The following is a 14,270-nucleotide window of genomic DNA, read 5'->3' on the forward strand; positions in this document are numbered from 1 at the left end:
CCAGAGGTCGCTTTGCAGGGTTATGTAAAAAACATCCCGAGGGCTGTGCGGCGGTTTACCGCGTTTGGGCTACTTCTGGCGAAGAGGGAAATAGCACTCAACTGTGGGCGTAAAACTGCACCAACATTGAAGGGCTGACTAAACAGTCTCGCATACTGTAGCACGAACTATGATCTATACTCCACCATACTTCCCAGCAAGTCCCGCCCAAAAGACATCTGGGGCCTGTTGAATCGTTACACGGCAACAGTGCAGACACAACCTGCCACACAAATTGAGCACGGCTTGGTGCCCACTGGGGTGGCTGAGTGGGGGGGGGGGGGGGGGAGCTTTGACTATTGGACATGAACATGCTAACTCGACTCAACTCTACTCCGGCTGGTGTCTTATTCTCCCCTAGGAGCAGCGCGGATGGCGTGTTCTGCTAGTCATGTAAGGCGGTCTGAGTGGTTTACTTTGTGCAGTACATATTCTCAATTGCTAATTTAAATGTAGCCGGCGAAGTTTCTTTTTTGGATTCTAGCTGTAGCGATACAGATATGTATAACTCTACAAGATTCTGCAAGTATGACGTTCTATTACTAAACTGGTAAAAAAGAAAAATTAAGATAAGAAACCTTTGTAATTGTTTAAAATCTAATTCCAAGTGAAAATTTATAGTTTAATTGCGGTTTAAGTACTTTTGTTTTTAAATTTATCCTCACAGTATCCTGCTTTGTATGTTTCCTATATGTGCAGCCTAGGTTATTAGGTAATTGGGGTAAACTCTTAATTTTTTAACAGAAGGCATGCGCCAGCAGGGACTTTATGATGGTATGAGACACAGCTAGTATACAGTGGTATATGGCACAAGGGCAATTTATGTTGTTAATTTTAGGTTCAGCAGGATACCTTAGGGCCAGGTGCGGGATCACATTGGGCAGTCAAAGACACTCAGAGCTCAAGCTTGCTCACCAGCCCCTTCCCCACATTGTCAAATAAGGGGCATTGCTGCACCAATTTTCTTATGCTTTTACTCTCTCTTTGTTAGCATAGGCAAATGACCCTCCTACTACCACCTTTTACGAGGAATAGGTATTTTCAGAGGCCTCACGTGGCTTCAAGTTGTTTCAAACCAGGAAACGTGTTGCCAGAGATGTAATGGTGCAGAAGCAGCATTGAGTTACCCTCTGGAGTTTCCGCTACTTTAACACACGCCATGTAGAGGGGAAAAAGCTCTACAAAATGAGTATAGCTCAAGATCACATATGCAACCTCTGCATTCTACAGCAACACTTACATATATAAGAAATTTCAGCTTGCGTTTGAGGTTCCGATACTTGCGCTTGTAATCCACATCGATATCCGACTGTCCGTTCATTGCTGCAAAAGAACAAAGAGAAACATCAGATGTGCAAACTCCACCTTCCACCTTGCCCTCAAAAACATGGGATGAATAATTTGTTCGCTGGAGGTAGATGAACTAATCTCCATGGTCAAACACTGTATCATCTATTTGAAAACAAAATGAATTCCCTGTAATTCAACTGTCACCTAAAGCAAATCTCCTCCGAATTCACCTCAGCAAATTAAAAAAAACCTGCTCCCATTTTAAAACTAGTACACAGATTCGCATCTTAGACTAGTTAATGTTTTAAAACGAAAAAAGATTGTTCTCTCACATTCCTTTTTGTCAACTGAAATTAACTTGGGCTTGCCACACTTGTAACCTCCAGCCTCCCTATCCCCACCCGCGAGCTTTATGTGAACAACAATGGTTTGTAATGTAAACAACAAGGACCCCCTGTTTAAAAAGAATAATCTGTGGTACAGGGAAATGGACAATGCGAGAGAAATAACATAATATCAACACAGAAAATGAGAGAGAAATTGTATGAAAAGCACACGACCAAAATAATTAAAAAACTAAATTGCATTTATTGTCTATGTGAAATACTTCATATTAAAACCATTTCATAAAAATTCATATTGAACCAGAAATTGCATAAGCAACTTAATGACAAAAAATATGTACATATATCACAATTACAAGATGAAAATCATAAATAACAGTCACATTGAAAAAAGTCATAAAAAGGTGGCAAACAATGTAATTCGACGCGCGTTTCGGCGTTCTTAGAAACGCCTTCTTCAGGAGCCACAATAAAATCTGAAAAACATGTTTAAAACAAAATTAAGAACGAAAATACAATCCCAAATTTCAAATTGAACATTGAGAAATTCATACAAAAACTATCATTGACTGTGCTTTCATAACAATGAATCCCTACTTGTGTAGCTAAGGTATACAGCTACACAAGGTACAACCTAGTTATTATATATTTGAGCAGTGGCTAATTGGGAAAGTACTATAGATTCACAACAGGACTTTCCATATAATGAAATCTAGATGCCCTAAATTCAAGTTGGATGGATACATCTGCGTGTTATTTAAAGGAATAGAGTCTTTATCGTAACCCAATGGCATCAGGGCGTCTGGAAACAATTCTCAAAAAAATAGCCGGAACACTCGATATATGTTCCTTTTCATAAGTCACTGTCCATGATTGCAATTCTATATGCTGTATACATTTCAACACTCTTTTTGTTAATGAAGGAACCAGTGCATAACAGTGATTTAATGCTTAAAAATTAGAAGAAATACCCTACGGAATGTGGAAGTTATAGATTTCTATGTAGTATATACTTCAATAATATATGCAGATAACTGGTATGGGTAACCATGGTCCAGTATTTAAAGGATAATTTGTATACCTCAGGTTCAAAATCGATGAATCAAGCGTTAAGGTCCCGATAGATATCTATTATAAACCAATCTTAATTCAAACTAATCCTTACCGTAATGATACGTCTCTAGCAAGCTATGTTGTAGCTACCTTGTTTTCCCCTTTTAGAAATAAAATCTGATATAAAAAAAAGAGTGTTGAAATGTATACAGCATATAGAATTGCAATCATGGACAGTGACTTATGAAAAGGAACATATATAGAGTGTTCTGGCTATTTTTTTGAGAATTGTTTCCAGGCGCCCTGATGCCATTGGGTTACGATAAGGACTCTATTCCTTTAAATAACACGCAGATGTATCCATCCAACTTGAATTTAGGGAATCTAGATTTCATTATATGGAAAGTCCTGTTGTGAATCTATAGTACTTTCCCAATTAGCCACTGCTCAAATATATAATAACTAGGTTTTACCTTGTGTAGCTGTATACCTTAGCTACACAAGTAGGGATTCATTGTTATGAAAGCACAGTCAATGATAGTTTTTGTATGAATTTCTCAATGTTCAATTTGAAATTTGGGATTGTATTTTCGTTCTTAATTTTGTTTTAAACATGTTTTTCAGATTTTATTGTGGCTCCTGAAGAAGGCGTTTCTAAGAACGCCGAAACGTGCGTCGAATTACATTGTTTGCCACCTTTTTATGACTTTTTTCAATGTGACTGTTATTTATGATTTTCATCTTGTAATTGTGATATATGTACATAATTTTTGTAATTAAGTTGCTTATGTAATTTCTGGTTCAATATGAATTTTTATGAAATGGTTTTAATATGAAGTATTTCACATAGACAATAAATGCAATTTAGTTTTTTAATTATTTTGGTCGTGTGCTTTTCATACAATTTCTCTCTTATTTTCTGTGTTGATATTATGTTATTTCTCTCGCATTGAACAATGGTTTGTGCAGAGGCAAGGGCCAAATATCTCCCATGCTAGATTGACCATTAAAAGGCACTTGGGACGTTATTATGGAACAGAACTTTGGAGGGAAAGACCTTGGAGAAAGAATTCCACCTGGAGGCCCTGAATTGGGTTAGTACAAAGCAAACCTCACAGCATCTACAGAGTGTTTGAAACAAGCGGGGTAGTCTCTTCTGCAGACATCAGTTCACAGGCAGGACAACAGAAACGTTCCTCTCTGTAATTAATAGGTCCATACAACATAGTAGTGATCTTACTCCTGACTGGGCTCATTGCTTTCAGACTACCAATCATTTTTACAACTGTGGTTTGCAGATTTTCCACCAAAGTGATAACTTTTGCTCCAAATCTTGCAAACCTTCCTCAATAGCCACTCCTTAAATATGCAAACTCAGGATTTCTCCATCCCCTATAGTGTTTTTTTAATGGGTATATCAGTGTAAAATCTTTAGGGGCAACACTGCAAGCAAACAAAACAAGCATTTACAATGCAACGGTCTCGCCTTTGCAAAAGTTAGAGCTATTGGCATTGTAAATGACAACATTTTTATTTATGTGTTGCTTTTGAAAACAGATAAATAAATGGCATTGTCATTTACAATGCCAATAGCTTAATCTCTCACAAATGCCACACACAAACACACAGACCCACACACACACACACACCCACAGAGGCCCACACACACACAGAGCCCCACACACAGACACAGAGCCACACACACAGAGCCACACACTGACACAGCCCCACACACAGACACAGCCCCACACACAGACACAGCCCCACACACAGACACAGAGCCCCACACACAGACACAGAGCCCCACACACAGACACAGAGCCCCACACACAGACACAGAGCCACACACAGACACAGAGCCACACACAGACACAGAGCCACACACAGACACAGAGCCACACACACACAGATCCCCACACACACAGAAAAAGTAATCTGCATAGAATGGGGAGTCAGCCTGGTAACTATAAAGAAACGTGCATTGTAACAACTTCCCAATGATATCTGCACTCAAAATCTTCCCCTTTGACGCACAAAAGTCTCCATGAGTATCTCTTTTGATCATGTTCCCGGTCCTCAGGGTCTCAAAAAAGGTCGTCCCCCTCTAACCATGATCTCACCCTTTGGGGTCAGTTTCCTCAATCCAGGTCATCAGCCTCCTTCCATCCCTTCTTCACTCAAATCCCCGTGTAATCTCACCTGGAGCTGGTATACTTTTCACGTTCCTCATGCCATTTCCCACCTACCAACCGTGACCCATGCCTTACTTCGCACATGATTTCCCGCACTGAACCTTCCATGGCCCCTCCTATTGCCCCTTGACAGTTTCCCACTCTGCCTCACTAATGCCGCCCACGGCACACTTATAACCTGGCCGATCTCTACCCTCCCCGCTCATGGTCTCAAACACTGTAGAATCATACCCTACCAGCTAAAGTCCTTTGGGTTGGTATCCCTAACTCCAAGGGTGTCACGTGCCTCTTCTTTCAGGAATCACTACTCCGCTCTCAGGTACCTCTGCTAGTCTCATCCAAACCTCTGATCTCAGAGCCCCTCTCTCTACATCCCTCTTCATACATCTCCTGTCCCCTCCATACACACACATTTTTTGAAGTAGTGTGGCTCACTGGTTAGAGGCGGCAGACCCGAGAGCAGAGGACGGCCCGGGACCAGGGTTCGATTCCCGACGCGGCAGGTTTCTGGACCAGGGTCAGCGGACTCGATAATTCTCTCGCCTCGGTGCCCACTCTGATCAGCGATCACACTCGGCAACTCTGGGCATTAGCTTGCCTCATCTTCACTAACGGCCCCACCAGACCGCCGGGGATGCCTGGTCTCACCCTGGAGATACCCACTAAGGGACCATCTCTCAGGGAAGCCAGGAAGGGTTTCGCAGCGGTCGAAGCGCGGAGATACTCCTCCGGGAGTCGATCCTAGCGCTATATAAACCTGCAATTAATTAATTAATTAAAGGGTATTTTGCTTCATGGGTTTACAATCTTCCCCTCCCGCTTCTCCCCGCACTCCTCCATGCCTACAGGTGTCTCTTTGTCTCCGGCCCCTGCCCCAGGTACCCAATCAACACTCACCCATCTCTGCCGGCGTTCTTTCCCTTCCCCGGTCGGTTCCCTACGTCCTGGGGACAATATGTCGGAAAGATTCGGCAACCCAGAGGAATTATATGAAGCCAATGCACGAACTTCTCCGAAGTAAGCCGAACGTTTCCGATATATGTGGCATCCGATTCAGTTCAGGATATCCGTCAACGAATTCAGCTGAACGTTTCCGATGTAAATCCCATTCACTCTGTGTTTTTCATCCCCTGGTCTTCGGCTATCTAAACCGGAAACTGTTGTGCAGCCGGACCAGAGCTCGCAGAACTCGTGCAAAACACCATGCGCCAATGTGACATTAACCTTGCAAAAAAAACGCAGATTGACCGTCACAAGTTACAGCAACTTCGAAATGAGAACCAAAGGTAACGCTAGGGACCATTTATCAGTGTTGCAGAGCTAGGCCTGACAGCCTGGACAGGCCTCGCACCTTCTCTGTCTGCATCCGCACAAGTTGACACATTTAAGTTTATCCACGATAACAGATTTAGTTGCCATGCAGAACGTATTTTTTTCTTCAAAAACTCGCATGAATTCCTGCATAAGGCCTTATCTTGAAACAGTCGGATATCTCACTGTGCCATTTTGTTCGAGGGGTGCCGTGCCAGGTGTGAGAAGTTGGCCTGGTATATAATGCTCACTAATTCTTAGTGATCACTTTGTACCATGCCAAGCAACCCTTATGATGATGGTTGTAATTCAACCTTGTAGACCAGTTATCCTGGTGGTAACGTGGACAAAGCAGTCTTAGGCTAAACTCTGAAAGGCATGTGAAGCCAGCTGTATTACCATACACAACCCCCTTGAATACCAAATGAAAGGGACGCCACACAGATATATATTGAAAATATATATTGATTTATTAACTATAAAATCCCCTGGACTCTTTATGAGCACAGAAGCACAAGCGTTAAATCACAAGACAGTTTAAAATACACAAAAGTTGCACAATATGGATGAGCCCTAGGGGCCACCTAAACCATATACTAAGAAAGTGGTATAAGAGATACCAATAGGAAAGGGAACAGGCCTAGGGCCTTGGGAATCGCTGGAGCTATTCGAGACTAGCAGTGACTAAGTCGGGAAAGGCCCGCGGGACTCGGGTGCAGTGTTCAAAGTGCACGCACTTTCCAATGCAAAGTCTATGGTGCGTAAAAAGTACAAAGTTAGAACGTTAGGAACCTTCCGAGTGACCTATGGAGCTGAAACTTAAGACACAGGCCCTTGAGATGTGTACCAGTGTAGGAACACCGGCGGAGCTGAGTTACCTCACCCACAGGAAGCTGGTGCACAGGGTCGAAGTAGTGTCGGGTTTCGTCACGCTGGTCGATGGTGCTTGGAGCTGAAGATGCTGCAGGCGGCTCGATGTGAAGAGTTCCGGTGGATCCAAGGGTGGATCTGAAGATGTGAAGACCTGAAAGCAGAGGGGACAATGTTCAAAGTCACTAGCCAGTGACTACAGTGGAACCAGATTGGAACCAGGCGATGTCGGGTGCAAACAGGTGTTGTCGGGTAGCTTCTTTCTGAAGCCACGTGGACACCGGGGGTCGAGGACGTCAAGGAGTCGGTCACGAGCTGTCCCACGCAGGCTTGTCGCTGTTGGCGGTGTCGGCAACTTGATCGGAGCAAACAGGCCTTGGCTAATGCAAGCCACGCAGGAATGGAAAGATGCTTAACACTCGGACCAGCAAGGTCAGAGCGAGTGCTCCTTTTCACAGGAGCTTGGGTAGGTCTGGAGCAACCAGACCTGCTGTGTAAATCGTCGGTTTCATCGGCAAGATGACCGCTGACCACGTGGCTAGTGGCCGGGATGGCGCGTCGAGTGGCACAATGCAAAAGGGCCCACGCAGATCGTGGAGATGCTGGAGGGCTGATCTTCGATGCAAGGGCTGCTCGGTGGTGGGGGTTCTCAGTCCCTAAAGCACAACGTCGAGGATACCTCAGAAGCTGCGCAGTCAGCTTTTCGAGTGTCTTCCAAGAGGTCCGGTCCCACGTCACTCGGTGCCTCCACGGGTCCCTTCTTTGCAGGGACTGTGGATCGGGCTCGGAGAGGTCTGGGAGTCTGGTTCTTGTCGGGCTCTGGGCTCGGGCTCCGGCGGGAGGCGGCGGCAAAGCAGACGTCGATTCGCTGGTTGGTACCTGCTTTCACAGGGTGGCCACTCCTAGGCCACAAGGGAGATTCTCTTCAGTCTTCTGAGCAGCAGAATGTCGAAGTCCAGTCTTCTTCTTTGTTTAAAGTTGATTCAGGATGATCTGCTGTGCAATGGCACTGCTCCCACTCTTATTCCCAATCTGAGGGGTGGATCACCTACTAGGTCCCTCCTCTGGGAGGAACCAGGAAGGGGGGCGGTTACACCCCCTTTCCTTTGTCCAGTTCCGCGCCAAGCCTGGGTCTGGAAAGTCCCAGGACCGGTTTGGACTGGCCTATGCACGGGGACACCTTGTGTGCCCCGGGCATGTCTGATTCTATTCAGCCCTGTCCTACCCAATACATAAAAACCCTGTCTGGGGTGGTGCTCGCACCTCCCAAGGCAGGAAACCCTTTGTCCAGGCCACCATCTGCCGAGTTTCGGTCAGCAGCAGGAGGCCAGACTCGTGTCTGTGGTGGCAGCATCCATTTTGTGATGCTGAGACTCTGGTTAACTTTAACCGGGGTTAAGGCTACACACGTCGTGTCCCTCTAGAAGGGTGGAATGCTATCCCCGTCGACAGAACTGTCGAGGGGATAGTATTCCAATTCGTATGACACCTTACTCGACATGTTTTGATAAAGCCAAACCAAAGATAGCATTTAACCGCGAGGATTATAATGCACTTAAGAGTATATGGTATAGCAATATCCCGGAACAGCTTAGGGAGTGGTTCCCGACAGCTGCAGACAGGCTCAGCTCATGCTAGAGCACCATCTCACATATTTCCAAGCACTCTGCCTCCAGGATTGAAGAGGCCTTCCATAGGAGTGGCTGATAGGAACATATGTGTCCAGTTTAAGGGTAGATATAGGGATACTATATCTAAGTAAGAGGTGATTACACCAACTTACCCCAGCTGAGTGATCAGCCAGTTGTGTCAAATATGGAGGCCAGGCCAGGGGTGGCACAATACATGCTGCAGCCCCTGGTAGGCCTTGGATGCACCTATGCCCTGGGTACCTAGGGTACACTGTTACAGGGGCCAATAAGGTGAACCAGTTCCAATTGTGTTATGCACCTAAGGTGCATGGAGTCCATTTTAAGGAGAGAGCAATCAGCCTGGGGCCCTGAATAGCAGGATCCCAGGCCAACTAAGTCAAAAACCAGCTAAACACCAGGCAAAAAGTTTGGGGGTAACCATAGTCAGATATCCACCTTCCTACACCAGGCTCCTCGCCTCATCTATAAATCGCTTGAGCAGCCAATAGTGTTCTTTTCTTTCATATGTCGCACTGTCTGTCCTTACATGCGATGTCTGCGGGTCTATCTTTATCAACAACTTTGGCTGTCATGCACTGAGAGGCCAGAATAGTCTCATTTAGCTGCCACGTATTTTTTTTTTGACAAACCGCAGTCATGCCCTTAACAGGGCACTCTTCCATATACCGTTTTGGCAGCCATCCACCAAGTTTGCACTTTTATACACTGCTTTATCATTAAGATGAATGATCATCTATAAACCGCTAAATCTGTTCTCATGCAAACTGCATCTGCCTCCTATAACCCCATAGTTTTCCCTGTATTAAGCCTTCCTTTACTTTTATAAGTTGCATGCCTGCGGATTTCTAAAATATGCTTTTATTTTTAGAAACAGCTTTCATCCGCTTTACAAACTTGGGAGTCCGCTTTGCATCTATGCAGAGTTTGATTTTCTATATATTGCTCTGGTCGTCAACACGTATATTCTAGATGTCTATAAAGCGCTTTGCAGCCGACTATAAAGAGTTTTGCAGCCACCCATAAACTGCTCTCCTATAATATGCGTTGCGCCCGGGATAGAGCACTCCTACCTGGAGTCGAACTTCTTGCCGCCCTTGAAGGTGCCGTTGTAGTGGTAGCGGATGAAGTCCCCGATCGGCACCTCCCGCGGGCACACCTTGGGCACGTCGTAGCGGTCTATTACCACGTCCTCCAGGGGCCCGGGGTCCCCCAGCGCGTGCAGGGCGAACAGACTGAAGAGCAGCAGCAGCTGGGCACACAGCATAGCGGCAGTGATGGGTGACGGTGGCTGGGGGGAGGACTACTGAAAGGTCCCGGGTCTGGAGGTGCTGCGAGGTCTTGTGGAGAATGGGAGGGTGGCCTGTGCGCTGCTCCTCTGCCCTGCTGCTTCGGTTCCTCCTCTCACTCCCACCCTGGAGTATATCCAGGAATTCTGCATACGTGTAAAGTGGGCTTCGGGCTGCTGGTGATGCAGCGATTTAGCTGTCCAGCCTGTTTGGAGGGGGGAGGGGCAGGGAGGACCAGAAAAGCAAACACACACTGTAAAGTTCAGCCCATCTCGACTCGCGCGGGTCGAGAGCCTTAAAAATTCCAAGATTGCATTTTGTCTGTAAGCCCCGTCCTTTTCAGACTGGGCTCGCGGACTTCCTGCTGACTTAATAGGTTCCTTATCTTCTTTATGGGGCCATCTGGACCCATAAAGAAGATAAGAAACCTTTTACGCCAGCAGTAAGTCGGTGAAGTCAATCTGAAAAGGACGGGGCTTAAAGAGAAAGGAAAACGTCACTAGAACCTCTTCTCCAATGGCCAGCTCGACTGCGCAGTCTTTAGCAGGCCGAGACCTGAAAAGGGGGGGGGGGGAGCAAAGGGTGCAAGAGTGCACTCACACTTCTAACTTCTATGACCTTGCACTGGGGCAGATCTACAACATACAGGAATTCACAAAAGTTCACAGAAGTAGGTCTGTTTTTTTTTTGTATCATTTTTATTTTATTAAAGAAAAAGAAACAATACACAAGGCAATAAGACAGTACATGTGGTCATGTGTTCAAGGAGGAGTGCAACTGCAAAACAGCATAATATGGAGCTCATCGATGCAATACAAAAAGGGGGGGCAAGTGGGGAAACAAAATCAGTAAACATAAGTTACACATGGCAGGAATGTCGGATCAGGGGGAAAGGGAACCCTTCGGGGTCTCCACAAAAGGAGGCGAGCATATATTTCCACGGTAGGAGTTCCACTGGCTAAAAATTTTCTTCCACTTCCTGGGTCTACCCCGTGCCACATACACCGTCTTCTCCCTCAACATACACCAGTCCATGTTCTCGTTCCACGCCAAAACCGCGGGCAGCCGCTGGGCGCCCCACAACTGGGCGATGTCTCTCTTGGCAATCATATTTCCAAGGGTCGCCCACTGCGTCTGCGCCACATTTTAGTCATTCGGTTCCCAGACATTCAACAGGCAACGCCTGGCTTCAGGCAATAAGGCCACCCCCGTGACTCTTTCCATAACCGCATGTACACGATTCCAGAACACAACCACCTCCGGACACTCCTAGATTATGTGGAGGAAGGTTCCAATCAGTCCACAACCACGCTTACATAACCAATCCTCTGAGTAGCCCATATGCATCAGGCGCGGGCCCGTGACGTATATCCGATGTAAGATTTTAAGCTGAACGAACCGGAGACGGGCCGGAATCGCGACCTCTTTGGGCGAGGACAGGGCTGACTGCCAATCCTCATCATCCAGCTCCAAACCGTCGTTGGTCCAAGCCTCCTTGAGCCGCACCAACAGATCCGTTCGATTGTTAATCAGTTTTTTATATATCAATGAGATAGTGCTGTCAGGAACGTATCAGTCAAGCACCCGGTCTTCCAATGGGGAGGATTCGGGGATATCGGTACCCTCAGGAAATATCGAGCGCAATGAGTGGGTAATCTGCGCATAACGGAAGAATTCCCAATCACTCAGCTCATACTCCGTCTTCAGTGTCTCGAAGGTCTTAATTTTACCCTTGACCCACAGATCTTTCACCCTACTGATACCAATCATATCCCACTTTTCAAATCCTTTCGTCTTCCACAGGCAACCCAATCTTTCAGAAGCGTAAAGCGGAGTCGCACGAGTCAGTCGATTCCTCCATCCCGTTGCCGCATTCGCGTCATGCTACACTCGTACCGCAATCTTGGTAGGTTCTGAGAGCCCCCTTCCCACTGCCTTGGAATAAAGGGCCTTGTAATAGTCCCCACCCGGTAACAAGTACTTATCCATCTCGAATGCGGGATTAGAGGCAGGTCCATACATTCCATGGTTAATTGCTCCCAACTGAGAGGCCCAGTAATATCGCCTGATATCCGGAAGGGCAATACCTCCGTCATACCAGGGAAGTGTGAGTTTGGCAAGGACGATATGTGAGCGACCGTCCCAGATCAATCGTCTCTGCAGGCTTTCCACCTCCCGAAAATAGCTCGCCGGGACAACGTCGAGGGTATTCTGGAGCGCGTATAGAAATCGCGGCAGGGACATCATTTTAAAGAGAGCTGCGCGCCCGAGAGGAGAAAGCGGTAACCTGAGCCACCTAGCAACGTCGGATTTCAACCTCTGTAGAGGAGGGAGCAGGTTACGATTGTAACGAGCCACGGGGTCTAATGTTATGAAAATTCCCAAGTACTTAAATCCCGTCTGCCACACCTGGATAGGACATCCGCGCGGTAAAGGGTGGGGCATCCCCCGATAACACATACACACAGGACTTGGTCCAATTAATCACAAGGCCAGAGTTCCTTCCAAATGAGGTAAGCACATCAAACAATACATTCAACGACTTACGAGGGGACGTGAGGTACAGCAAAATGTCGTCTGCATAAAGTGATATACGATCCTCGAATTCCGGGGACCACTGAATACCCTTCATCGACGGCTTCCAATGCAGCCAGGCAGCCAGAGGCTCCAAGGCAAGGGCGAAAAGAAGTGGGGACAACGGACAGCCCTGCCGCGTACCCCTACCAAGAACAAAAGGCTTAGACACCCGACCATTCACTACCACCTGCGCCAATGGCTCCTCATACAAATGTTTTACCCAGCCAACAAAACCAGGACCAAAACCGAATTTCGCAAGAGCAGCCCAGAGGTACGGCAACTACACCGTATCAAAGGCCATCGTAGCGTCCAAGGAAGCCAAAATGGCCGGCTCACGCAACGACGCTGCCCTCGCGAGAACACCATGTAAGCGCCTCAGGTTAAGTGCGGTATTGCTGTATGGGATGAAACCGGACTGATCCGGATGGATCAAATCACTAATCACTTTTATCAAGCGGTTTGCCAGTAACTTAGCAAGAATCTTTGGTTCAGCGTTTAGGAGCGAGATAGGCCTGTAGGACGCGCAGCGATCCCGCGGTTTCCCCTCCTTGTGAATCACCACGATGGTAGCAAGACGCTGATCCCGAGGAAGGGAGCTGATGTCTTGCGATTCCAGAAACATATCTCGGAGATACGGCGCCATTTTGTCAGGGTGCAGCTTGTAAAGTTCGATGGGGAGACAGTTAGGGCCCATAGCGTTTCCCAAACGCATGGAGCGAATAGCGATGGCTACCTCGTCCGCTGTGAATGCAGAGTCCATTAGGTCCCTGTCTGAATCTGATAGACGGGGTAACGCAATGTCACGCAGCAACAGGTGGGAGTCTTCCTCCGGTCTATCGGAGAATGAGGTATACACCTCTAGGAAATGATCTGCGAAACACTCGACAATCTCAGTCGGGTCAGTCACACACACTCCATCCGGTTTCTCAATCACAGGAACCACGCAACTCACTCTCTCCTTTTTATCCAACCAAGCAATCAATGTCCCTGCCTTGTCACCCACATCATATAGTCTGCCCTGCTGCTCCCTACTCATGACTTTGGCGGCGTCCATCACCAGGGCCTTATAATCCTGTTGTTTGAGACTAAGGGTATGGAGTTTGCTGCGAGATACACCTAGTTCCAGATCACTTTCTAGCTCAGTTATTTTGGTCTCTAACCGGACCACCACCTCGTTTCTCTTTTTCTTGTTATCAGCGATTAACAATAATGCCTGACCTCGGATAACTGTCTTGAATGCCTCCCACAGTGACACAAAAGAGGACACAGACCCCTCATTCTCAGCAAAGTACTGATCCAGGGACTTAACCAATTTGGCACGAGTTTGGGGGTTGCGAAGGTACCAAGGATTGATCGGGGCAACTCGCCCCTTGACACCCATGCTAGTGCCGATCTGGAGCCATAGTGGGGAGTGATCTGATATACCCCGGGCCAAATGCCTGATTTCCCTGACAGAGGAGGCCTGTGCCGCCGGCATCAGAAGATAGTCAAGTCTAGAGAGACTACCGTGGGCACCGGAATGAAAGGTGTATTGTACCTGTCCCGGATGCATTAATCTCCAGCAGTCTACCAAACCCAGTGTCTCCAGAAACCCACTTAACCATGACTGTGACCTAGGGAGGTCGCTGGGGGGGTAGCGATCTACACCACCGGAGA

At 46.9% G+C, this 14,270-nt stretch overlaps 2 protein-coding genes across 7 annotated transcripts in view; one reads left to right on the forward strand and one right to left on the reverse strand.

Annotated features, from left to right (window-relative positions):
• The window catches only part of INO80E (INO80 complex subunit E), a 258,774-nt gene that overhangs the window by 232,445 nt on the left and 12,059 nt on the right, over positions 1-14,270 (reverse strand). For all 5 annotated transcript variants that reach the window (XM_086932094.1, XM_086932097.1, XM_086932096.1 and 2 more), the window contains exon 2: positions 1,280-1,362. In XM_086932094.1, the coding sequence (XP_086788220.1) occupies positions 1,280-1,360 (81 nt within the window). In that variant the 5' untranslated portion in view covers positions 1,361-1,362. The remainder of the gene's footprint in view (positions 1-1,279; positions 1,363-14,270) is intronic.
• LOC147703752 (uncharacterized) overlaps positions 1-14,270 on the forward strand; it is a 174,637-nt gene that overhangs the window by 64,629 nt on the left and 95,738 nt on the right. The window lies entirely within an intron of this gene.

Source organism: Lissotriton vulgaris, chromosome 7, assembly GCF_964263255.1.
Source record: "Lissotriton vulgaris chromosome 7, aLisVul1.2, whole genome shotgun sequence".
Taxonomy (NCBI): Eukaryota; Metazoa; Chordata; class Amphibia; order Caudata; family Salamandridae; genus Lissotriton; species Lissotriton vulgaris.